Source organism: Helianthus annuus, chromosome 15, assembly GCF_002127325.2.
Source record: "Helianthus annuus cultivar XRQ/B chromosome 15, HanXRQr2.0-SUNRISE, whole genome shotgun sequence".
NCBI classification, from domain to species: domain Eukaryota; kingdom Viridiplantae; phylum Streptophyta; class Magnoliopsida; order Asterales; family Asteraceae; genus Helianthus; species Helianthus annuus.
In genome coordinates this window covers 146,631,335-146,657,746 of record NC_035447.2, presented here as the reverse complement: position 1 = coordinate 146,657,746, position 26,412 = coordinate 146,631,335, and the positions used below count along the sequence as shown (strand labels likewise).

Below are 26,412 nucleotides of genomic sequence, written 5' to 3'. Positions count from 1 at the left end.
CTCCAGACAAACAAACTCAAACTCAGAGCTAAGATCGATCTATACGCCTCTAGTGGCTAAGGTGCTACACAAGCACAAGCTAGAGACGCCGTGAACTTTTATTACGCACTGTCACGATAAGTGCCATGCCGTTGACGCCCAAACGACAAGCCAGACATGCTTGGGTGACAGAGTACATACACTAAGGTCTTGTAATAATTTACAAGCAACTGAAGATAATAATGACAGGAACATGCAACCATGAGTACAAGTCTGAGGTATAGCATGCTACAACTCACTAATAAACAAACATAGACAAACTGACTCATATAATGTATCACATATCAAACGATTACTAATATCAATCATGAAAACCAAACTTGAGACAGAGACAAAGATCCACACTACAAAGTAACAGATACGATAAAGATGAATACTATGATGAGAAGACCAAAGAATCCGTACCAACGAGTAACGAAAGATAAAAGTATACTACGATGAAAAGAAAACAGAATCCGTACCTTAAACCAGCCAGGCATAGCGAAAACAAAACGGGTTGTCCTCAATAACTATGTGAACCTATGTATTCATTATCTTGAATGAGATTCACCGAATATATATAACGATCTCCAAAGTCTTTGGTTGACTAATATTCTAGCGACTAAATGTACTACATACCATAACATATTGATGGTCACAATTTAAAATAGTATTTTCTTTATGAACCTATTTAATATGTGTTCAACCTACGTTGGTTCCCCACATTTAAAATTATATGTGAGTTTTATAAATCATCAAACTAATCAATTAAACAAAATGTAATATTGTTTTCATTTGCCTAAAGATGACCTTTTTCCAAAATATACATATATATATATATATATATATATATATTACGTACATGTAGATTTTTTTTTGTTTTCTTACAAAAGAGTTTCATCATATTTTCAAAATCATTAACATATTGGCAACTATTCAAAATTGCAAATAAACGTGTATATAAAATCATCTTGACACAAACAACTTTGCAACTAAATGAATTCACAATTAAAAACATATGTTAGTTTAGATCATTTTCTTCGAAAGCTTTGCCCATCCCGTGTTCATCTTCTCCATTCCATAGTCATCGCTAGAATAAGTTCCAAAAAGAAAATTAAGTTTCATATTTAGGCAAATACCTCAAATAAATGAATAAAGAAGATGAAAGCGGCGCGGATGAACCTTAGCGGTTCCGCGTTGGCTTGGATTTGTTTCACCGAAGCAAGGAGGCATGCCCGCGGTTGCATGGCGGTTGTGGGGTAGTTCGCGGCTGCCGATTAGTGATGGTGCGGCGGCAGAACTAGAACCACAGCAGTGGTGTGTGGCGGTTCAGAGGCGAGTGGTACTTGGTAGTGAACGAGAGGGAAAAAAACAGCGGCTGTGCCTTCGTGTTTGGGTTGCGGGTCGAAAGGGTTAAATATATGAACGGCTGCAACTGCGTGATGGTGAGTGCTTGAAAACGGCCAGGTAGAAAATTTCTAATAATTTTCATTACACAAAGATAAGTTATGAAGATGATTCAGAATTGCGGAAGTTTTGGGATTTTGAAACATGGAAGGAAACATGCAAATTTGACAAAATTAGAATGTCCAATATAAACACTAGGTTATAGGCAGTATACACTTAAGGTCCCTATAATTTATTAGAACTACAAGTATTACTAATATTTAATGTTCTATTTATTTAAATAAAAAAAACAAACCTGTTAGTTAACACTAATTAAATAAATGTGTTCGTCAATTGTCGATGGTCATTTAGTCGACTATATAATGTATTAAATTCGTTTAAACATACATATTAATTTTGTATTTAATATTTTAGGATTTTGAAATTTTCGTATGTTACAAGACCATTGGATCACAGGCTTTGAAGTGTTTGTAAAAGAAGGTAGTCTGCGGCGCGTTGATCTTAGAGTCTTCCGAGGTTCGAGAGTTGCTGAGAGATTGAACCTGTGCAACGATTTGAGGAATGACCCTTGCCACTTCCTTAGCCACGAGTGAGGCGATCCTCTTATCGGCGCTTCGTCTAGCTCTTCTCTTGGTTATACGTCTTGAGGTGGAATCGTTCGAATACATCTAAACGAAGAGAGATTTGGAGTGAGATTCGATCATAATGATTTTGAGTATGCAATGCGATTGAGTGCGTTTAAAAGTTGTTGCAGGTAGCATAGTAATACGTATTCACATAGGAGCCATATAGGAGACACGAGATTCCTAAGTTCTCACGTATAACACATATAATCGTATAACATATATACTTATATATATATATATATATATATATATATATATATATTCGTGTAGATTGCATGAGGACGTGATGAAGTGAGAGAGCGAGTTGTTAGATTTTAGTTTCGTTGCAGACATTCGGCTCTTGTTTTAGATTGCGATGGCTGTGCAAGTCGTGCGCATAGAGCGGGAAGCGAAAAGCGACAAATCGATAAAGCGGTAAAGTCGAAAAATTGATAAAGCGTAAAATCGTAAACACGTATAATTCGTTGACGCGTAAAAATCGGCGATTGCGGGCTTAAAATAGATGGAGTGTCTGGGGTGTTAGACATCGACTACCCAAGGTGATTTAACTATTCCTAACAAGTTCAAGCACACGCGTTGGCCTGATGGACTATGCCCTAACCGGGATGCGGCTACGACACTCATCCTTCCAGCTATTACGCGGCTCGAGTCATTGGTACAGTCGAGACTTCGGCGAGAGCTTTTGAAAGCCATTTTAAGGAGTGGAAGGGGTTACTAAGATGCTCACCGAATAAAATTCGGGAGTTCCACTAGATAGAAATTGAGAGCTTCGTTGAGATGTGGATGTCACTCCTAGCTCAACAAAAGGTTCTCGTGCTAAGAATGATGCGCTGAGTGAGCGATCTCATCGAGAGTTCTTGGTTTTCACACCTAATCTTGACACGATCACTCGGTTGTGGTATGCGAGTATCGTCAAGTGTGTGTATTGTGTTAGCCTTAGGAAAGGAAAAATTACGTTTTCAGCCTTAGGAAAGGCTCCTTCGTACGAAGCTGTATGTGTGGGAATTCATACGAAGATGTAGTTTTCACGAGTTCGAATGAAAGCATAACAACATGTAGGTTAGTACAGAACCCCTACTGGGTTCGCACGAAGCAACAGACCAGTTGTTCAAAGGTAGGTACTTAGACTATAGACTAGGTCAATTTTAAGACATCAAAACCCGGACTAGGTCGTGTCTTTTCTAATTCCCTATAGTTATGGCTCCGATACCAATATGTCACACCCCAACCGATCGCGGAATCATCGGGGCGCGACACTAGGCGAAGCAGATTGCTCAAGAGAATCCATAACAACTATTTAGTGACAATATTTAATGCGTTCATTATCTCATACTAATAAACAATACATCAGTAAACATTCATACAAATTTCATGTTCTCTCAAACAATACAAATCCGACAACCTAGATTTATTGTGAGTTTCTAGACTTCCTAGCTTGATTTCGAAATAGTCTGCGATTAACCTGCAACATATGTTAAAATAAATGTCAATACAAAAAGTATTGGCGAGTATATAGGTTTGAAATAGTATAAAGTAGATAAAAGCGCTGCGAATTTCCACACACATAAACGGGATACACAACATACACACAATAAGACAAATACTACCAGCTAAGTCACTCGATGACTGCGATGGAGATCCCAAAAGGGGCGTGATTTCCTTAACTAGACCCCGTCGGGTGTGAGTCCAACTATAGTACCATACTAGCTAAGGTGGGACGTCGCGAGTAAAAGTCCTAGCACATATGTATCAAGTATCACGTGTAAATATGTACATCAGTTATTCGCATGTGATAATAGTTTAGAGTATAGACTGCGTTTTGATAAGTGCGTTTTCAATAAGAACGTATGTTACACCCAAAGTGTGTTTAAAGCGTTTAAAAAGGGGTCAAGTATACTCACAGTAGGTGTTTAACAAGTAAACACAACTTGATTGGATTGGTGAGAGCGCGTCTGAGTTAGCCTGTGAACAGTAGCATAAGTCGTTGAACAGCGTGTAACGGAGTGTCAGATGATATAAGTGTCGAATGGTGAGTCGAAGGGATGAACATCCATTCGATCGGATGGTCATCTAAGCCGATAGTCATCCGAGCGGATGACCATTCGGGCGAATGGCCATTTGAATAAGATGTGAGTGTTTGTAAATCGTTTCAAAAACTTTTGAAGTTTCCGTTGTAGTATCTAGACAAGTCATCCTTCGGATGGTCATCCGGATGGATGGCCATTCGATCTGATGGCTATTCGATCGAGAGTTTGGTAGTTTGAAGTTGTATTAAATCGTTTTGAACAAGTAGTAGTGTAAAGGACAGTTCACCTGATCGAATAATCATTCGATCGGATGATCATTCGAGTGGGCAATCTGTTCGTTAGGAAATTTTGTAAAAATTTCTAAGTTCAAAGTTTATAGTTTAACGGAGACGACGTGACGACGGGTCAAACAGCGGAAAACACACCAAGGCCCAGCTCGTTTGATTGGATGGGAATCACCCCATTCGATCAGATTCACTGACCTTTGATGGAATTTCACGTTCAACTCGTTAGTCGGTCATCTCTCCGGTGGAAATCTGTTTTCAAGATTGTTCTCAACTATAGAATGAGTGGAGAGCCTGAATGAGTACAGATTCCATCGGTTTTGAGTGAAAAGTGATGAAAAAGGTAGAAATTAGTTGAAAAACATCGAAATCTTATGGTAACTTGTGTTGAATAGTGTAGAAATCCTTTAGGTCTGAACCATTCTTGATGAGGTGACGTCATACTACAGCTTGCATAAGAAACCCAGTGAGAACCACCTTCAAGATGTCCAAATCAGATGATTTCAGGCAGAAAATCAGTGGTTTTCATGGAAAAGATGATGTGAAAGTGTTTAGTGATGAAGATTGTGCAAGATTTGGAGAGAAATATTTACAGTTTAGCCTTGAATCGTGATGAAAAGTGACTGAAAGTGCCTTGGGAGCGAGTGATCGGATGAGAGAACCAAAGTGTTGAAATGAGACAAAATGACCCTATTTATAAGCGAGGTGCAAGTTAAGGCTGTCGAATGGATCGGATGGCTTCCGATCGAATGGTCATCCGATCGGATGGCCATCCGAGCGGATGGTCATCCGGACGGAAGTCCATTCGATCGGATGTCCATTCGGACAGCCCGATTTCGTTTGTTAGTTTCCAAATTTCATTTCGTTTGACGTGTTTTGTTGCGTTAGGCATTGTGGATACTTTGAGATAAGTAGCGTCGTGCTAGGTTGCGTTTCAGTGCGATAGATTTAGTTGCGCGTGCCAACGAGTGCGCGTTTAGACAGTTTCAATACTTCTATTATTATTATTATTATTATTATTATTATTATTATTATTATTATTATTATTATTATTATTATTATTATTATTATTATTATTATTTATTACTATTATTGTATAATAGGTCATAGCATAAGTAATTGCGTTTGAGTCTGCATTAGCGTTTGCGTTGCACCATGACGAGCGAGGGGAGTAGCTTAAGTACTCACGCGATGTCATCGTTATCACGACGAGCGATGGGAGTAGTTTAATGTCACACCCTGGCTTTGCGGAAGCGTGGTTAATTTTGGTGTGACTTCTTAATACCATAGCTTAATCATAACAAAGTTATATGAAATAAAAACCATGCAAGATCATCCATAGGATTAAGTTTTAAAACAAACGTAACACAACATTGTCTTACGGCGTTGACTCATGCAACGGACATTACGACCTAACAACATAAAACATTGTTCAAAGTCACAAACATCAACATGAAATAAACACAGTTTAAGAACTGTGACTCGTCCAGGAAAAAGTCACATCCCTTAAACCCGGATGACCTCGTATCACTTTGCAGCGGGAAAACGTAACATACCGCGCCAGATCTTTAGTTCCCTGAAATACATGTAAGTTGGAAAAATCAACAATAATGTTGAGCGAGTTCATGTGTAAGTGAGTAAGTAAAACCTTCGTAAGTATAAAAACCCTGGTATGTAGCCAATAAGGAAAAAGAGATCACCAATGGTTTGCAAGGCCATTGATATGTGTGAAGTGCAAGTAGGAAGACTCAAACCTAGCGGATTTATGCGTTGGGCACAAAGTCACCCCGAGGTCCGTTATGCTGGGCCTGGGGCTGGGCTCGCTACACCCAGATAGATCTACCGCTCCTGTCCCTCGGTCCTACCCTGAGGATTAATGGCCTCAAGTTTCCGCCTACCCACTCACATGATCTAAGTAGTAAACCTCCTTACGCTAACCATACCATGTATAAAGTACTCATAGATATAGTAACATGTATTTCACCCCCGCAGTTTAGAAAACTGAAAACAGTTAAGAGAAAAGGGGGACATGAACTCACAGTGGTGCGTCTCTAATAAGAAGATCTCCTGATCAAACCGCTGAGCGACGACCTACACGTACTAAATCTATTAGACGGACGGTCGTGCTTTAAGGTTTAAGTTTTTGGGGAAATAGTTAGACAACTATTTCGTGTTTTCACTTTGTAAATAATTGGTAGATATATTCCTTCCCAGGGATGGGGGATTTAATACATGTATGTTCGTATAACTTCGAAATATATTATTAAGTCTCACTTAATAAAATATATTTTATTTCCTTTACCAAAAATACTTTACTTCCGAAATATAAATATTTTTCCCAAAAATATTATATTTTAATCCTTATAGTTTTTCCAAAATAATATCCTTGTCAAAATACGCGTTCATTAGTATTTTCTGAGAATACGTAAGTTACGTTTTAAAGGTCGGGTGGTAATAATAATTACCGGTGTAACTTAAATAATTATTGTGAAGGCGTTCGTATTATTTTGGAGTCGTTAACATTTGGTAATATTATTTTTACCCTAAAAATAATATTTGTATAGTTCACAAAATAATCATAATCATTTATACAAGTGACGCTATGAAATATATATATATATATATATATCACATATATATTTACCCCGTTTTATTTTGTGAAAATCCCACCTCCGATATTTTGTAAATAAAGTCGTGGCGAAATTTACACTTTGGAAACGAATCAAAAATACATTTATAACACTTGTGATGAAAATATTTCTAAGTGTTAGGTTTTTGGAAAAATTTCGCCAAAGTTTCCCCTGTAACTGGAGGTGGCCACGCTTTCAAGCGTATCATTTTCTTTTATAATTCAAATCAACAATTTTCTCATTCAACCAAAACAATATCCAAAGCATCAAACTAGTCAAAATATATATAAATCGCATAAATTACATGAACTTGTGGTTTATCCAAAAATACGTAGTAAATCCCATTACTTTTAGTGGATCTTTATATAAATCAACTTCGTTTCTTGAAAATCTTGTTTTTAAAGAAAATATACTTTCACATCTTCTTGTAAAATTTGACAAAAATAGTTCTTTGTAGTAACTTAGTGTTACACAAGTGTTTACACACTTGTGTGTTTAAAAATCACTCTTGTTCATGAAAGTTCCGGTTTTAAAGAATACGATTTCACTTGACACTTGGTTCTTTGAAAATACCACTTGTAGATCTACTAGTTTTGAACACTATTTCGTAAGTAAAATCGATTTTACACAAGTTCATGTTTAGTGTGTGGTAGAGTTTCATCATTTAACCCTTTTTACACTTAAACAAACTCTATGTCATGATTCATGAACATGACTAATCTGGGTTAGATGATGATCCGAGCTACCACAACATAGATCGGCACTAAATAATCACCACAAGACAAGTTTTACAAGATTTACACAACATCATAGCTTTTAACCAACATCTTTAACATTTTAGTAGACTTTTACATATCATCTTGTAAGTTCATGAGTTTTAACCGTCACATTTCATTTTAACCACTTTAAAATAGATCGAGAGGGCGTTTATAGCAACTTACTACTAGCTCGAGGCTAGGGAAGAAACTAGTCGAAGATTAGGTGGATAAAAGCAATGAGGAGAGGTTCTTCACGATCCGAATGCACCAAGCTTCCTCGTATGTGATCCTTAACACTTGTATGCACTTGAAATGAGAAGATGGAAATCGAAAGATGGATGGATGGTGGAGGGGGTGTTCGGCCGAGAGCTTGAGGAGAGGGAGAGAGAGTTGTGATGGTGAGTTTGTGTGTGAATGTTATGTTGGTTTATGTCTTGTTCTTATAGGCAAAGCTCATCACAATGGACCAAAGGTTTAAGTGTCTAATTGATATGGGACAAGCATAATTAGTTTAATCAAATGAAGGACAAGAGTGGGGTCACATAGTGATCGATTCGGTTGGGGGGGGGGGGTAACCTAGTCCAATTCCAACCAATAGTTAAGTATTAGTTAGTTAAGTTAAAGGTTAACTCGGTTACTAGCGTGTTATGCATTATAGCGGGTGTTAGGGTATCCGGGGACCCTAACTGGTTCAGAAAAAGAAAAACAATGTAAATGGCAATATTTTTATGTTCCGGGTAAAGTCCGGTTGTTCGGTTGGATAGTGATCCGTTAAAGTGCTTAACAAAGCTTTAAAGTGTCGTTAATACTATTTTTAGTGACACAACTTATTCCCGACACTTTGGAAAGTGTCTAGTAATATTTTTCTCATGTTTTGGCACTTTATTAGTTAGCTAAATGCTGAATTTTTAATTAAAGTGCTGAATTTTGTACTTAGAGTACGTTTTAGGCACATCCGGTCACTGTAACTTATTCCTAGTGACACAGTTCTACAACCCTTATATCCCCACACTCTCTACTAGTGTAGTAAACTATCTCGGGCTCAAACAGGCCTTAGAGGCAGTGTCTGCCTGATGCTGGCTATATCAGCATGTTTAATAGGTTATCCGTTCATCGTGCTACTGTGCTTTCGTGCATCAAGGTTGTCACTAGAGTTCAGTATGTAAATAATGGAGTGACAGCAAATAAGGTATGATGCAAGTAAGTGTACGTATCAGAATTCAAGTAGCAGTTTATCCACAATTTCAAGTAAGCACAGTAATTAAGCAGTAATTAATTATTAATTAAGTCGTACGGATACCTGGTTTAGTGAGGGTTGTCACATTTAAGCACTCACGCGATGTCATCGTTAGCGTCAGTGTAGTATGTGTTGTGATGTGCGATATAGCGTGTTGAAAGTATGCGATATAAGCGAAGTAGCGTTGTAAGCGATATAGTTTACATTATGATCTGAATCTCTGGTGCTAGGCGTAACGAGTGTAACGAGAGTAACAAGCTGTAACACTCTATTCGTTTTCATAATATTTTATTATAAACAAGGTCTTAATATACCAAAACCTTAAATTTTATATCAACATAAGAAAAACTTAACCAAGTTAACATCTAGGACAAGTACTACTAGTTTAAGAATCCCAAGACAAAAGAACAAGTGTGTAAGTGTTAACTACATAAACATTGATTTGAACATATTTAAGTAATCGCGGAAGCTTCAAAATATCGTGTTCGGTTCTTGAAATTTGCTTGATCGCCATCCGAATTAGGTCCATCGTCACCTATGGTCAAAACCACACAAAAGATTAGTTTTGACACCTTAAATATAAGTCTAGTTGAGTTCCATGCTCAAAACAAGGCAAAAATAACAAAATCCTTACGTTTTGCTTGGTCGCGCTACGCGACGAAGACCACCAAAGGTGGTCGCGTGACGTCACCCCCGTCGCGTCGCGTGACGGGTTTGATGTTTAGCCGTGGTGTAGCACCACGGCATGATTTTGACAGAATGTTGGTGCTGATTGTTGTATATCAGTCCAGCATCACTAAATTCCACTTATAAACTTTAAACTATCATAACTTTTGACTCGTAAGTCCGTTTTAGGTTATTCTTTTTCCTATACGTCTGTAATCTCGTTACCGACGTGCCTATTATAATTACGTTACCGAAAATTTGGTTTACGGACCGAATGACTAAAATCACTATGCATTTATTCGACCCGTTAAAGTTACACTTATTTTTCTATCTTTTCAATAGTAAACATAAGGCGCTTTTTACCCAACTTTCGGGGCTTATTATCACCGGCATTTCATTATCCATCTTATGGCTTCATGGTCGTATGATTGTACCGCCTATGCTAACTATTAAATAACTTTGACGCTACCAATACACCATTATTCAACCCGTTTGGCTCATCTACGGAATCCTCCATTATGATGACTACCAAACGAGTTCTAACCAATTCTTGACCTATTATTCCATATAGCGAACATTATCGCTTCAATCAACACAACCTTTATTCTACAACTCAACTATACATATGCTAATTATCAAAATTTACTCAATGTAACGAATCAAGTTACATACCTTTAAAGCAAGCCCTTCAAACGTGCGTCCACACTGGTTTGTCCGCTCGATGCTCCGGCTTCCTTTTCTATAGAGTTCAATCACTTTACATTTAGAACTCTTTGTTTCACATATAACGCACATTTTGCCGAAACATCGTAATTATGCGTTTTAATATTAATTCTCCGTTTTAAGCCTTCTTTGAGGCATTTATACAAACACTTTAAGGGCAGAATTATACATGATTTATTAGCAAGTTTATAACTTGTCATATAGCCCAAATTTTCATCAATCCAACTATCTAACATAATTATTATGCTCTATGATTCTGAAATAACCTCACATATGTCAAATTACATTAGAACAACCCCAAATTCCTAGTGTTTATCATGTTCTACATAACCCACTAATCACCTACAATGGTGTCCATGGATTTTAGTAGAATTAAGCAAGATTTCAACATGTACTTGTCTAGGGTTTACTCCTAGACATTCAATGTTCCTATTTCATCTATAAATCACACATGCATCATCAGATTTCGAATTCCCTAAGTTCATGAGAATTTCAAGTAGAGAATTTTTATCAAATTTTACATACCTTATGATCTCCTTGCAATGGGGATCACTAATCTATGCTCGGATTTCGTTTTGAACTTGATTTGAACCTTTAAATTGGAGGTTTTGACAAGAACTAGGGTTTTGGGGAGCTTGGGATCGCCCCCTGCCTCTGATCGATTTCCAACAACAAAACACAAGTGTGTGTTTTGTTTTTAATAAATTGATTTTATTATAATTAATTTCCAATTATACACTTTTAGCCCCCCCTATTTTCTGTTAGTTCACATTTAAGTGTTTCTAACCCACTTTTTGAGTTAACAGAAGACTTATAACTAACTGGGTTATTTCGTCCTAGTTAGTTTGTACTTGTTTATTTAATTCTTTAAAACTTTAATTATAAAGTTTTATATTTTCGGGATGTTACACAAGCACGAAAGTGCGGGTTGTTACATCACATCACCTGCTACCATCACCACCACCACCCACCGCACACCACCTATCTCTCATCACGCAAAAACTCAAAACCCAAAACCCAACACCATTAGAACTTCAAATAGATTCACAAAATATGCAAATCCTAAAGCTTGCAAAAGAGAAATCGTAAGAACAATAACAATTGACATAATCCCCAAATAGATTCACAAAATATGCAAGTACACATGATGCGAGAAACGTTGGCGTCAACATCGTCTTCAACATCATCGATCCACAAGAAATCTAGTTTATCTTCAAACCAAAAATCTTTCACAAGTTTCCTTTTAAGCGGATTGCCCGCACCAGAACTTGAGCAAGTACCCGTCCGCATCATTATATTCTCGAGGACTTTCCGATGATTTTCTGGCAACGATGCAAACATAGGCAGCATCTGACATTGGCCCAAAACCAACATCGTGGGACGAGGAACCACATCCATTTCTTGATGATGATTATCTTTTCGGAATCTCAATTTGGGCAACATTGGGATTGCAGAGAAGTCACCAATGGATCTCCCCAAAGTTAGATTGGGAAACAAGTCTGGATGGGGATGTGAGATGTTCTGCTCCCGGGATGGTAGTTTAGTCATATCAAAGGGTAAATGGGGGACAGTGTCATCATCTCCGGACGCAGATGCAACACATCAGCAAAATTTATTTGAAGTTTTAGTGGTGTTGGGTTTTGGGTTTTGGTGTGGTGAGCGATAGGTGGTGTGCGGTGGGTGGCGGTGGTGATGGCAGCATGTGATATGATGTGAGGTGGATGGTGGTGGTGATTTTAGATGGTGGATGTTGGATGTTGGGGGTAAACGGGAGAGAGAGGTGAGAGATATATCTATTTTTTTATATTTTTAATGGTTAGATATTTAATCTATTTACACAACTAATCCCTGAAAAGTGAAATAACAATAATACCCTCATGTGCAAGTCGCATAACCAGATTTAACAGAAAAATCTAACTGGGTTACGGCTAAAGGACATAATGTGCAAGATTTTAAAACATTAAGTACAAGACTCGTCAATTTAAAAGATAAAGGACACCGCCTGAAATTCACTACAAAGATAAAGGACAAAACTTGAAATTCACTCTAACTTTTTTATTATTTGATATATAAAATTACATTTATTCAACTTGTGTAATAAATGAGGTTTTTAAAGATATGTTGTTTTATTATTTAGTATGTAAAATTATATTTTTTTTCATCGTGTAATACACAAACGGTTATAATATAGTAAAGTATATGGACATATTTATATTAACTTATTTTATTATATTATGATATGATTTAGGGTAAATTACACTTTTGGCCCTTTATGTTTGTATGAGATTGCAATGGATATCCTTTAACTTCAATAATTACAGTCACAATCCTTTATTTGTAAAACACAATACACTTTTCGTTCTTTGACCCTAACCTAGTTAAAATTTTAAGTTAAATATAGCATGTGCATTGCATATGGGGGTAGATTAGTAATTTTATTAATTTATTTAAAATTTAAAATATTTAATAAACAAATAAATAGACCATCATTTGACATCCATTATTGCACTAAGTGTTCCTTTGTGGTATGGAGTCCCATCATTTGAGAGCTCAAGTGAGAAACAGAGAAGAAATCCAAGAAGGTTTTGCTCTTGGAACTATCGAAGCTTGCCCTCCGCATCAGTTCGAACCTTTGTATCAGATGACTGAGTAGCTAACAAGATTTGCGTAATCTCGACAGCCATTTTTTCCTACTAAAAGACACAATAAAACAAATCATTTTTACATATTTAGCAAACATGTCTTGACACATAGTTCCAGACTTATAGTCTATACAAAATCATTAAGGTTCCCAGTACTCGTAAGATAGTCATTATGTTGGCAACAAGTAGAGAAAGCATCTAAAAAACCTATCTTGCACTAAAGTTCTATCTGTTCATAACTAGATCTGAATTTTTCACACCATAAACAAATGGATACACACTAGCCCTAAAACTCTCCACCGGAAGGATCAATGATCTCACCATCAAAGCATTCCACCACTTCCGAATAAATTCTACCATCAACAACACCCACTTCGACCTAACTGCAACAGAATTCTCACTATCAACAAGCTTATCCCCAACCAACTCATCCTCTTCAATTAAAACTCCTAAAACAACCTCCCAAACTGACTCATAAACGAGTAAATGTTCAGATATGGGTCGATTCGGGCTTTTAATGGGTATGGTTTTGTGAGTGAGAAGAGAGAGAAATTATTCCAACAGTTGTAGTTGCGAAGATGGTGGTGGTGCCCGTGGTTGCCGGAGGTTGGGGTGGTGGCGGTGGTGTTGGAGAAAAGGTATAGAGAAAGGGACTTGCAAATAGCTAAAAGAGGGAGAGAGTGTTTTATCTTTTTTATATATAATATAATTATTATAGGAAATGGTCTATTTCTTTTTTATTAAATATTTTAAATAATTAATAAAATTACTAATCTACCCTATGTGTAAGACACATGCAATATTTAACTTAAAATTTTAACTAGGTTAGGGGTCAAAGGACGGAGAGTGTATTATGTTTTACAAAGGATTGTGACTGTAATTATTGAAGTTAAAAGGTATCCATTGCAATCCGATACAAAAATAAAGGACCAAGAGTGTAATTTACCCTATGATTTATGGTTTGGATATAGAGGTGTACAAGAAAACCGGTTTTAAAACCGTAACTGGAAAAAAACCGAAACCGGTTTTTTTAACCGGTTTTAGAACCGAACCGAACCTGCGGTTTGTGACTGGTTACTATTCTTGATCTGAAAAACCGGTTAATAACCGAAACCGGTTTTAAAAAAAACGGTTAAAAAAATACAAGATCCCAACCGGTTACAACGGTTTCTGTTTTAGACTTAAAAAACCGGTTAGTAACCGAAGCCGATTATTAAAAAAACCGGTTTTTATTTTGGATGAGAAAACCGGTTCGATTAAAAACCGGACCGGCTTTAAAAAAAGAGTAAATTACAAGTTTTGTCCTTTATGTTTGTACCAAATTGCAGGCAGTGTCCTTTACCTTTAAATTTGACCAGTTTTGTCCTTAACATTTCAAAATCCTGCATGTTATGTCTTATAGGCTAAACCCGGTTCGATTTTTTTGGTTAAGTATGGTTATGTGCCTTGCACATGGGGGCATTTTTGTCATTACAACTTTCAAAGGGCTATTTTTTGTAAAGAAAAAAAAATTATTCTTTCTCATGAATTCTTCATCAGATTAATCTATTCTAGCCCAATCTTCTTTGATTCCTCCTATACCCCCACCCACATGTTCTTCATCAGACCAGTAACGCCGGAGACACTAGGGAAAATCAAGAATATATTGGGTAAAATGCTCAAAGAAAACTTGAACTAAACTAAAAGAAACCAAACTAAAAGAAAACAAACACATTTGGTGATGGGTTTACAGTGGGAACCTCTCCCCCTTTACATTCTTCATATCATCACTCTTTTTCTTTAAATCTCATCTTCTTCACATCCTATCTCTTCAATTTTTGCCATAGAAATCCCCATGATTTCAACAAAATAAGAAAAGTTTACGCTAGTGTACAACCCAACGAACCCAACGACGACGTATTATGTCACAGGAACGATTCTTTTTATGGGAATTTCTGTTCACCCATTCTTGAATTTAAAGGGAAGAGCTTTTGAGAATCTTGCTCCTGAATAATCCAGTATGTTGAATTTGAAGGTAATTGGGTTCTTGAATCTTAATTTTGTGGGGGTAATTTTGCCCCCACCTCCAGCCGGCAAAGGTGGGTCAAACCAGGGACGCCGGAGAGACGATTAGAGGTGGTGTGGCGGTTCGAAGCGATACCAAAGATGGCGGCGTTTAGTGTCTTTTAGGGTTCGCAGATCTCCATTGTGTTTTAGGGTTCGAATATCTCCGGTGTATTTTAGGGTGGTGGTTGTTGCTGGTCAATGGTGGTTGATGGTAATGGTGGAGAGAGGTAAAGAAATCAATCTGGTGACATTTTAGGGTGGTGGTTGTTGGTGGTTGATGGTAATGGTGGAGAGAGGTAAAGAAATCGATTAGTATGGTGACAAAAGGGGGTTTTGACATTCATATTTGTTTTATTTTTTAAAAATATGTTTAAATAAATAGGTAAAAAGACTAAACTACCTTTGTGTGATTTGATTTAACAAAATTAATTAACTGAGTTAGTACCAAAGGACAAAATATGTAACATTTTAAATCATTAAGTACAAAACTTATTAATTTTAAAGACAAAGAACAGCGCCTGAAATTTGGTATAAAGATAAAGGACAAAACTTGTAATTTACTTAAAAAAAAAAAAAAAAAAAAAAAAAAACCGATTTTTAGACCTCTATTTGGATATGATACGATGAAGAAAAAATGGTGAGGAAAGAGCAAACTAGGGATATAACAAACAAACAAACAGGGGGAGAAAGAAGAAACTACAGACAGAAACCCCCACCAGTTTCGTCGCCGATCACCCAAATCTCCACACACTCCCCATCCATCCGCCATGGATTTGGATCTCTGGATATCGAAAGTCAAAGAGGGACAGCACTTGTCCGAAGATGAATTGCAGCTGCTCTGTGAATACGTAAGCCATTATTTCTTTCTCCTCTATATTTCATTTTCACTTTTCTCTATCAATCGATCGCCCCTAGGTAGATTTCATTTCGATTCAATCTGATTGCTGAAATGGAAAACCATGTGCTTTTGAATATGGAACCCTACCCTAGGAATTGCTTCGTGCCGTAGATCTATGGACTCACTTGTTCATTTTGCTCTTGAGTACAGGAAAAACAACATTTGTAGTAGGTTATCAGTACTGTATCCACTAACTCGACAACATTTTTTATATGTTGAATTTAAGTACTAGATCAGGAAAATTTGAAACCCTAGTTTTTCGTTTGTATGTGTAATGTGCCGTGAACAAAACGGATGTGTTCGTAACTTGGTGTACATTTGAATGCTAGAAACAGTTTGGGATGTTGCTTAATTGTGTTGACACATAGCTTAAGATCTGTTAGTAACACATGTAAGTATTAATCAAATACCACAAATGAAAAAATCAGTATCAATTTTATTGATTATTATGTTGCTTTTATGCAGATTGGATGTTTTATTTAGAAATGTAACGCCCAGGGAGTTGATTTAAATCCCGTACTTGATTAATTATAGAACTAAGTAGTAACTACATGAACAAATATGACTTTGTAAAAGTCTCCACTTTGTAAATGAGAAGGTGAAATGTTAATAATCTCATCACACTGAAAGTTTGTGGGTTCCGGTCGAAGCAGAAGGTTGCTAAGTCATATGTGACTATTTTTTTTTTTCCGAGTTTGAGATAGAGACGTGCATTATATGGCAATTTTCAAGCATTTGTGTATTATTATCAGGAGCTCAAAATCATCTTGTTTTCAGGTAAAAGATATCTTGATTGAGGAATCAAATGTTCAGCCGGTGAATAGTCCAGTTACTGTTTGTGGTGATATTCATGGCCAGTTTCATGATCTTATGAAGCTTTTTCAGACTGGAGGTCATGTACCTGAGACAAATTACATTTTCATGGTAAATATATGATGTACAAACAATTCTGCATGTTTCCTGTCCAATTTCAGAGCTTTCAAGAATTATTCACTTTTATATGTATTTAAGATTTTTTTTTTTTTTTTTTTTTTGTGTGTGTGTGTTTTTGCAGGGGGATTTTGTTGACCGTGGTTACAACAGTTTGGAAGTTTTTACTATACTTTTACTTTTAAAAGCAAGGTAGTTAATATTGTGTACAGATTACAAAGGGTATTAGTCCTTTTTTTACATAGCATATGCAACCTTAGGATATATGTCTTACAGCTTATGCATATCTATGTATATCTTCAAAAGGTTGTGATAAAAGTATAATGTTCATTATTAACAAGCAATGAAAGAAATTGATTGGTTTGATAGAATTTGTTATCTCAAGAGCACTAACATGCGGCTTATGGGCAATTCTATAGTTGAAATTAAACAAAGAGGAAATAAAACCTCAAATCTTACTTTGACTTGTATAGATAGCACAGATTTCATTATGTAGCTGATAAAATGAGTTACATTATAATGAATAAAGCTCATGGAACCTTTTAAAAGCATTGTATATATAATCATACTTCAAATTAGTTTCGAGTATAAGCTACTATTACTTTCTTTGATACCTCAATATAAGATTTTGAAGAATTCGGGAATAATCTCAAGTAATTAAAAAATAGGTTAGTGTTTGTATATGCAGTCAGTTATGGAATTAATAAGTAAGCTCTGGTGCTTTTAGAGTCTTATTTTATATTTATATAATGTTTTGGTTTACACAGATACCCTGCAAACATTACTCTTCTGCGTGGGAATCATGAAAGTAGGCAATTAACACAGGTAACTTACAACATTATTTTGTGTAACTAGGGTTTAACGGCTTATAACTATGAATATCTCAATGTTATACATGTTTTGATTGTTGGATGTTATTTTCTGCATGCTTTGTATTGCATTTTACATTGTTTTTTGCCGTCCAGCACACTTGTAGAATGATGGTTCTTTTATACTTAAAATTGAGAATTAATAGTTTAACTGAACGAGAGGAAATTTTATGTTTGGATACATTTGGACATGGTTTTAAGTTTTTAATAGAGAACAAGAGGAAACTTTATATTTCAGTTATCAACAACATTTCATTTATCACCTTCTCTAGTAGTAGTGGACAAACATATTTCAACTAAGGGACCTGTCGTTATTTTTTGCAATATACACACATGTATAATATATGTGAAAGAATTTTGTTTGTTAGCATTATCAATAATATAAAAGATGTTGCTAGTGTTTTTTTAAAACCTAGGCTTGGTATATGTTTATTTTTCTAGTTCAAGAACTTTGACCAAAGAATTTTATGTGTCTACTTCTTAGAAGAAAGACAAGAATGTCTCTTGTTTGTTTTCCTTTCTATCATAGGATCTTTAATTGCTTTTAATTGTAGGTTTATGGGTTCTACGATGAATGCCAAAGGAAGTATGGGAATGCTAATGCATGGAGATATTGCACAGATGTTTTCGATTATCTCACTTTGTCAGCTATAATAGATGGAACTGTATGTTTCACTCTCTGTTATTCTGTACGCATTATGTATGTGGCGAAAAGCTCGTCTGAGAACACCCAATATTTAGAACTTGGCCTGCAAATCAAACAATGAAGGGCCAAGACTGAATCTGGTCCACATGTGAATAATGTCTCATCTATTTCTTCACATATGAATTAAAATGTATTCACATCTGAATGCTGGATAGATTCAAGCGCTTAGATATGTTTAATTGTTTTCCGTAAATTTATTTAGTGAATTAAAATCAGCTCATTTGTGTGTGCATATGCTTAATATGTCCCTGCTGGCTTCACAGGTTTTATGTGTTCATGGTGGTCTTTCACCTGATATTAGGACTGTTGACCAGGTTTGACTTCCTATGCTATAGTTGTATACATTAAACTCTTTATCTCCGTTGGCTGCAACTTGCGTGCGGATTCACTTGTGTTTGTTAATTCAGATTAGAGTTATTGAACGGAACTGTGAGATCCCCCATGAAGGACCATTTTGTGATCTAATGTGGAGTGACCCTGAGGATATTGAAACATGGGCCGTGAGTCCCCGAGGGGCCGGCTGGCTTTTTGGATCCAGAGTTACATCTGAGGTAAAAAAAAAAAATGGTTACTTTTTTATTCTTTTTTAGATCTTTAACTCTTGTTTTTGTCACTTTGTTGCATAATCATGTGAAAATGGCAAAAAAACAAACAAAAGTTAAATAAACACAACGGTTGTTTTGTAACGAAACGGCTATTTTGGTGGTTGAGAACACAAAAAAGTTACCGTAATGTGTTTTGACCAAAAGTCAACAAAGTAAAATGATTATTTGCCAATGAAGTGAAAACTTGATGGTATATATATGTGTGTGTGCGCCTTTCTGAGGTAGTTGGTGACCTTTACACGCGTTATGTTTGTATTTCAGTTCAATCACATCAACAAGCTTGATTTAGTATGCCGGGCCCACCAACTTGTCCAAGAAGGTTTAAAGTACATGTTTCAGGATAAAGGACTTGTAACTGTAAGTTTCCTACGGGTCAACCCATTGAATTTGTTTTTATATTATTTTTGTCATTTTTTAATGTGTTAATTAAACCTAAGTCCTTTTGAATAAATTGAGTTAGGAGGCAATTTCAAACCCGTTTGATGATTTTATGGTTTTAGCTACTTTTTTATGAACACAACCTTTATTGGCTGAATGGGTCAAAATAATCGTCATCTTTACTTGCTACACATTTTCAGTTTGTTGTTGATCATGCAGGTTTGGTCTGCACCAAATTACTGCTATCGCTGTGGCAATGTAGCTTCAATATTGAGTTTCAGTGAGAACATGGTATTCCCATTTCCTTTTGCTTATATCGTGCCTGATTATTTGGATTATTTAAAGCCTAGCTAATAGGAAAGGACCAGTGTTGCAGAAATCGCGCCTAGGCGGAGATTAAACGGTCATTGGAGGTCTGCCGCCTGGATTTTGGCAAATTGGTCAAACTAGGCGGCAGTGGTCAAAATCGAGAAAATCGGTCAAAAATCGGACCTAATCGGTCAAAGTTGGACTGAATTGATCTAATGGAATGAGTTCTTACCTCGTTTGGAACCAAATTAGAAACAAAATTGGGGCTGCGGCTTCTTTCTTGTGCGCCGTGTAATGAAACAGATGGTGGGTTAGGTTTAGTTAAGTTTGGGTATTTTAACTTTTAACCCCCTATCTTTCACAACTTTACATATGGTTCCCAAACTTGTAAATTTGTATATATATAAAGTTAACTATATATTTATATAATTTTGTAAAAATATACATAAAAAGTCCAATCCGATTAATCCCAATTAATCCCTAGGCGGTACCTCACCGCCCGACTAGCGTCTAGCGCCTTCTACAACATTGGAAAGGACAGGTTATGCATAAATTATGATTTCTAAAAAATTACAGATAAAATGTCAACTTTTTGAAATTAGTAGAGATGATTTGTGTAATGGAATAAAGTCTCTTAAGAGTAGGAGGGATAATTAAGTAATTTGTGGTTTGTTTGACCGATTGACTAACAGGAGAGAGAGGTGAAGTTCTTCACAGAAACAGAGGAAAACAATCAGATGAGAGGTCCAAGAACAGGGGTACCTTATTTTTTGTGAAGTTAAACCTCAAAAAACAGACATTATTATGTTGCTGAATATGTGCAGCAATGATGATGAAACAAACAAGCAGACTGCATTTGGTTTTAGTTTATTATTGTGTTACATAATTAAATCATATTCTTGTGTTGTTGATATACAATACATTCTGGTTATAGGTAAGACTAATGTAACTGTTCTGACTTATCATTTAAATGGGGGATTCCAGTGTTATCACTTCTTTTTGGATTATGTGTATATGTTCCATTGTTCTTGTTGATCCTTTGATATATTTTAGTCGAATTAATAATTAATACTTTCTTAATTATTACTTGGTTTATTATTATTATTTTTTTTGACAACTAATTTGAATTCTTTTTAATTGTTATTTAAAATCGTTTGCCCCTTTTCTCATTAGTGAGAGAGACATTACTGGCGTTTGAGTATGTGTGCTGTTATTTTACTGTTTAAGCGCGAGGCGCAACAAGGCTCACTTCCTGAGGCTTTTTCGCTCAGCGCCTAGAGTAATTACAAGAAGCCCCAAAAGGGCGTGCTTTTTTTAGATTTTTTTGGGCTTTCTTGGCCTGAGGCATGCGCCTCTTGTACACGAGGTGTTTTTATTCATCTAACTGTTGTACCTATGGGATATATAAAAAATAGAGAAGTCCCCGGATAGTCTATTTGGTTTGCTCCATTTTCACCTATAGTCCCTACACTTCTAAAATTACAGCTATGGTCTTCAACTTTTGCACATTTGTTCTCGGATAATCACTGAAGGAGATAGGAGTTAGTTTTCTCAGTTAAATTGGTGTGAAATAACCAAAATACCCTTAATATAAAAACAAAAATGAAAATTAAAACATTAAAATAAAACACCTACCCACACCCTAATTTGTCTTCATCTTTTTCTATAAAAAATATATATGATTAGCTTGCGCCTCATGTACAAAAAGCCCGCTACTTTTGCGCTTTAGATTTAGACCTTGTCATTTTTGTGCGTCTCTCGCTTTTTAAAACCAAGGTTATAACGCATTAGAATATTTAACTATTTTTTAATACAGTTGTTCCTTATTTGACCAAAATTTGAATTTTCAAATCGTGTAAACATTCCAAACTAGATTCAATACGAATTTGTGATTTTCAAACAGAATTTGAATTTGATTTATGTGATTAAATTATATACATTTTTTGTTCTTATGATTTGCATCAAAGTATGAATTTGGTCACTCGGCCACAATATCCCATTTTAATTTGCATTCAGAAAACAACCTGTTTTGATCCCTAGACACGCCCAAAATCTTGCCATTTCTAATAAATTGCTTACAAACAGATGCGTGCACACATGCATCTCTCCACCATTCGTCATGATTAATGTATCTAGGATTGAAACGCGAAAACAAAATAAACAATACAATTAACCGAGAGCGGCGAAAGAAGAAACATATGAGTTGCAGCAGGTGGCGGTGTTGTGAAGGAGGCCCTGAAAAACCTTTTTATGTTGTACAGGAAGACAAAAATGGACTCTTGTAAAATTCCTTAAATGCCCCTGCAATCCATTTGTGCCATGATCGGAAGTCCATCTAAAACCTGCGTCCCAAAATTACATGAAATCTTATCTCACAAAATTTGTGACATTCCTGAAAAATTCCATCAACAGCAGACTTAACAGACATCCAAAAAATTGGACTCAAATGGTTAAAGAAAATGCTTATAGGGACTCAGGTCGTTAAACTTTTTGTTTTTGGACTCAACTAGTTAAAACCCATGAAACACAGGGACTCAAAAAGTAATTTACCCTATTAATAATAAAAACTAATGCACTGATTATTACAAAAATGACCTAGGAAGTGTTTAAGAGCCAACCTACCCGTCCCCTTGCCACAATTTTCAGACAAAACAATATTCAAATTCTCTGAACGTGCAAATGACTTTATGGATATATAATCTAATAATCGCAATTAAAGATATCTACTGTTTTGTAAGAAAAAACTAGCATAGAAAAGAAATATTGCACATACCTATGTTGCAACTACTTTGTGAGCTTTATATGACAATATGACATTCCACACCAATGCAATAAAGTTAGCTGCAAGGACCTGTAAATCAACATGCAGGAAAATAAAACCACCAAAAAAAATAACCATAAACTAAACTTTTATCACACAAAAATTTGACCCCAGCGAAGAAATCAAGCAAACCAAACCAAACCTGAAATTGTTGAGGAACAAATAGAAAGTTGAGAAACTGGAAAGGTATCCACAGCTGCCAATTTGCAATAACAGATGATACCCACTCCTGCAAGAATTAACAACTGCTTTTACAGGCCCGGTTCAGGTTGATACTATAGTGGTCACATTTTATTATGGGTCGGACACGGTAAATTCTTAGTTCTTGTCTATCTTCACATTTTTTCACAACTAACTAGTATGGGTTAATCATGATTATAATAATATATAATTATATATCTTAAAACATAAAAAATTTAGGAGGTTGCATGCATCATGTATGGCTTTTAATGAAACGATCTCATAAGTAAATGGTGAAAACCGTCACCTCTACTTGATGTAGTTAACAAAAAAATTGTTATCATATATCTATAAATATTATAAAATAAAGAGAGTCACCTGCTTAAGCTTTGGCAAAACTTGGGCTGGCCTCCCTTCTAATGTTACCAATGTTGATAAGAAAACTCCAATAAAAGCAGGAGCAAATATGAACTGCAAATACTCAGATATAAGCAGAGCTACGTATAATAAAATGATAATATAACAAAAAACTCACCTGATCAATTATGAGGCGAATAAAAGCACCCGAAGCCCCGGTCATTGTCACCAATTTACTCAGGTATAGGTACCTACGCGTGAAGCATTTTGAGAGTATATAGACTTTTTAATGGGTCAAACCCCCTTTTTCTTTTTATTTTCCTAAAACAATTTCATTAAATTCCTTTCAGATTTTAAGGTGAAACCTCTTTTTTAAGGGAAGGCTGGAAGCGAAATTATTTGTGGTAGTTTCATGCATTCAAAAGTTTAATATTTTGTATTTACCCTTTCCGAATTTTATAATATCATGTAGATATTTGCCATTCCAAAACACTAAGACTTTCATATTTACCCTTTCCATGATGAATAAAACAAAACAAGTTACTTATAACATTCTGTTTCATACTAAAAGCAAAGAGAACATTATGTGTGGAGGTGATTCATAGTAATAACAAACTAATAAATTTGTTTTTCTATTGGTTTATTTAGTATGACAGGTTTTAATAAAAAACTAAATTTATTTTATACATTATGAAATTGGTGAATATGAGAACTTAGTAATTTTAAAGGGTAAATACGACAAAAATCTGAAGAAAAATATATGAAGCTTTAAACTTTTGAAAGGGTATATTTGAAATTAATCAATTTTTTTTATCGGCGGTCCATGTTTCGTGAATGTATTATGTTATCAACCTACAATTCTTTTTATCGTTTTAAAAAACGACATAACACCGAAGAACCGAGCAAGATTTGTATGGTTATTTTACATGATTACATATTAATACAACGGTTCAAATAATCATATATGAGCATTATAAAATGAAAGTTTTTATGTCCGTACCAGAAGTGTAATGTCGGTCCCACCAACGCCATCCCCAAAAATGTGAAAAGAGATACCCGCTTTAGATCCAAAGACGGCACTTGGTCAATTAAGACCTAACAGATACAAGTATTAGAATATAGAATACTAAAATATACACCAAAATGCTTGTAAATAAGCTAAAAAGGCCAGATTTCAAAAACTAATCTAATTGTTCTTGAAACATGTAATATTATCACTATCAGTAATTGAGTATCAAATATGAAAAAAAAAAACAATTACCTGGCATGTCAAGTCTCCAACAAAGGTCAAAAGTGCAGATGTTACTGCTTTTGTCAATACAGGATGTGCCTCGAGAAGACTCAAATACCTATAGTTAAACTCGGTTACGGATGCATTGAAATAATAAAAATAATTAAACCCCCGTAGCATTAACCAGACTAAAGAAAATGATAGTTTGACAACTTGATTGTTATTTTGTATATATTAACATGTCCCAACTAGCAACACATAAACACACAACTAATATTGTACCCCAAGCTGTGTTTTACTTTGGTTAGTAGTCCATGAATTCTCAGTTCTCACCTATGCAGTTAATGCGGTAAAATTTCGGATATCGGTCAAGGACCGATATTTGAGATATCGGTTATCTCGGTGAGATATCGGTGGGATATCGGCATAGTTATTAAAATCCATTGCCTCTTGCGCCTAGGCCCATTTTTCAGGCGAGGCGAGGCAGTTGCGCCTTAAGTCGAGGAAATTGCGCTTTAATTCTCCAGGTGATGGTTCAGGTGCACATTCCGGCGAGATTCCTAGATTCCGGAGAGTTTCCGGCCAAATTTTCTAAATTCCAGCAAGATTCTAGCTAGATCCGTACTTTTATCTAAGGAAAACTACTTTTCTACACTAATATTTTAGAACTTTTGGTACTAAATAAATGATATAAAGTGTTATAAAATAGATTTTGTTTATTTTATTTAAAGAATAGTATTCTTTTTCTAATACATAATATATTTTTAATTTTTTTTCATTATGCGCTTTATTTTTCCTCAGGCCCATCCTTTTTTCTTGCGCTTTGCGCCTAGGCCTCAGGCGAGACCTATGCGCCTTGAGGGCGCCTAGCCCTTTAATAACTATGGATATCAGTAACTTTAATATAATGCATAATTTATATATATAGCAACATAACACCAGTAATTCAGTGTTATCTCGGTCAAATTCGCCGATAATATTGGTACTGATATTTGAGACCAATATTTTACTAGAGGACCGATATGACCGATACATCACCGATATTAAGGTTCTCACGATTATCAAAAAGGAACAAAAATTGCGTGATTATCTAAACGTTTTTCAATGTAAGCGTATAGTGTTTGGGTTGGGTATACTGAAATTAATTCTGATTATTTAAACATCAAATAATCAATTTGGGAATAGTTAGGTTATTCAAATTAAGAACCATTACCATGAAAGAAACGACCACTTGTTTCCGCCGTCGCCGCCGCCACCACCACCACCGCCACCATTTCCACCCGAATCAGAACCACCGTATCCACCACCACCACCAACACCAACACCGTTGTCGGTAGCCTCAACACGAAATCCGTTACGACCGAAAACCCTAAAAGCTACTTCTCTGGAGAGAATTTTGCGATGATTACAGTGAAACACATATGATGAAGCTGTTGTAAGATTAGCTCTGCTGAAAGCGGCGGAGCGGAACAAGGCGGGAGGTTTGCCGGAAAGGATTACAGGATTCGACGCCATTCTTTACGATTCTCACCAGCCGGCAGGGTTGGGAACTTAAACCCTCCTTTTCAAGGGGGGTGTTAATTAGTATTTAACTATTTATGCTCTTCGTTAACCATAGACTACTAGTGGGAAACCCGCGCGTTGCGGCGGAGTCGATAATAAGAGGCGAGAATCACTCAAACCTTAGGGCATGTTTGGCTAAGCTTTTTTAAACAACTTATTGACTTATTGGCTTTTTGGAAAAGTTAGTATGAAGTGACTTTTGGAAAAGTCATTTTTCCCCTCACATACAAGCTCATTGCCAAACATCATCTAGAACTTATAACTTTTCAAAAAGCCAATAAGTCATTAAGTTGTTTCAAAAAGCTTAGCCAAACATGCCCTTAAAGCGACCAAAAACCATATATAAGTTTAGAAGCTCGCAAAACAAAATGTTGGTATTACATGTAGAATGCCGAAATTGTTATAAAAAAACAAGAATGGGGTAGTCTCCTTTAGGTTAGAAGCTTAAATCTAAAATTGTTGGCTTCCAAACACAACCTTGGGCCTCTTTTCAAAGACCAT

The 26,412-nt window shown here is 35.8% G+C and overlaps 2 protein-coding genes across 3 annotated transcripts; one reads left to right on the top strand and one right to left on the bottom strand.

The window, feature by feature from the left end:
- Positions 1-15,694: 15,694 nt before the first annotated feature.
- Positions 15,695-20,766, top strand: LOC110912630 (phytochrome-associated serine/threonine-protein phosphatase). Its single transcript, XM_022157398.2, has 10 exons — positions 15,695-15,912; positions 16,740-16,886; positions 17,017-17,084; positions 17,660-17,717; positions 18,316-18,426; positions 18,731-18,781; positions 18,875-19,018; positions 19,334-19,429; positions 19,670-19,741; positions 20,452-20,766. The coding sequence occupies exons 1-10, from the start codon at positions 15,832-15,834 to the stop codon at positions 20,533-20,535; spliced, it is 912 nt and encodes a 303-aa protein (XP_022013090.1). The 5' UTR covers positions 15,695-15,831; the 3' UTR covers positions 20,536-20,766.
- Positions 20,767-21,751: 985 nt separating this feature from the next.
- On the bottom strand, positions 21,752-25,935 carry LOC110912632 (protein sym-1). 2 transcript variants are annotated; one of them, XM_022157400.2, is made up of 8 exons: positions 25,562-25,935; positions 24,379-24,466; positions 24,118-24,212; positions 23,296-23,368; positions 23,139-23,231; positions 22,723-22,809; positions 22,533-22,610; positions 21,752-22,151 (listed from the first exon to the last, which is right to left on the bottom strand). In XM_022157400.2, the coding sequence occupies exons 1-7, from the start codon at positions 25,861-25,863 to the stop codon at positions 22,533-22,535; spliced, it is 816 nt and encodes a 271-aa protein (XP_022013092.1). In that variant the 5' UTR covers positions 25,864-25,935; the 3' UTR covers positions 21,752-22,151. The 2 variants fall into 2 exon arrangements, with proteins under 2 accessions (XP_022013092.1, XP_022013091.1); XM_022157399.2 differs by having other exon boundaries at positions 21,752-22,101; positions 25,562-25,934.
- Between the last annotated feature and the right edge of the window lie 477 nt (positions 25,936-26,412).

What these genes read in the sequence shown, in the direction of transcription:
- LOC110912630 (XM_022157398.2), top strand. Translation starts at nt 15,832, where the DNA reads ATGGATTTGGATCTCTGGATATCGAAAGTCAAAGAGGGACAGCACTTG. An exon ending in CTTTTACTTTTAAAAGCAAG is followed by an intron (nt 17,085 to 17,659) that starts GTAGTTAATATT and finishes TGGTTTACACAG; the next exon opens with ATACCCTGCAAACATTACTC. An exon ending in TGAGTTTCAGTGAGAACATG is followed by an intron (nt 19,742 to 20,451) that starts GTATTCCCATTT and finishes ATTGACTAACAG; the next exon opens with GAGAGAGAGGTGAAGTTCTT.
- LOC110912632 (XM_022157400.2), bottom strand. Translation starts at nt 25,863, where the DNA reads ATGGCGTCGAATCCTGTAATCCTTTCCGGCAAACCTCCCGCCTTGTTC. An exon ending in GGACCGACATTACACTTCTG is followed by an intron (nt 23,369 to 24,117) that starts GTACGGACATAA and finishes CTTCACGCGTAG; the next exon opens with GTACCTATACCTGAGTAAAT. An exon ending in TTTTGCCAAAGCTTAAGCAG is followed by an intron (nt 22,810 to 23,138) that starts GTGACTCTCTTT and finishes TAATTCTTGCAG; the next exon opens with GAGTGGGTATCATCTGTTAT.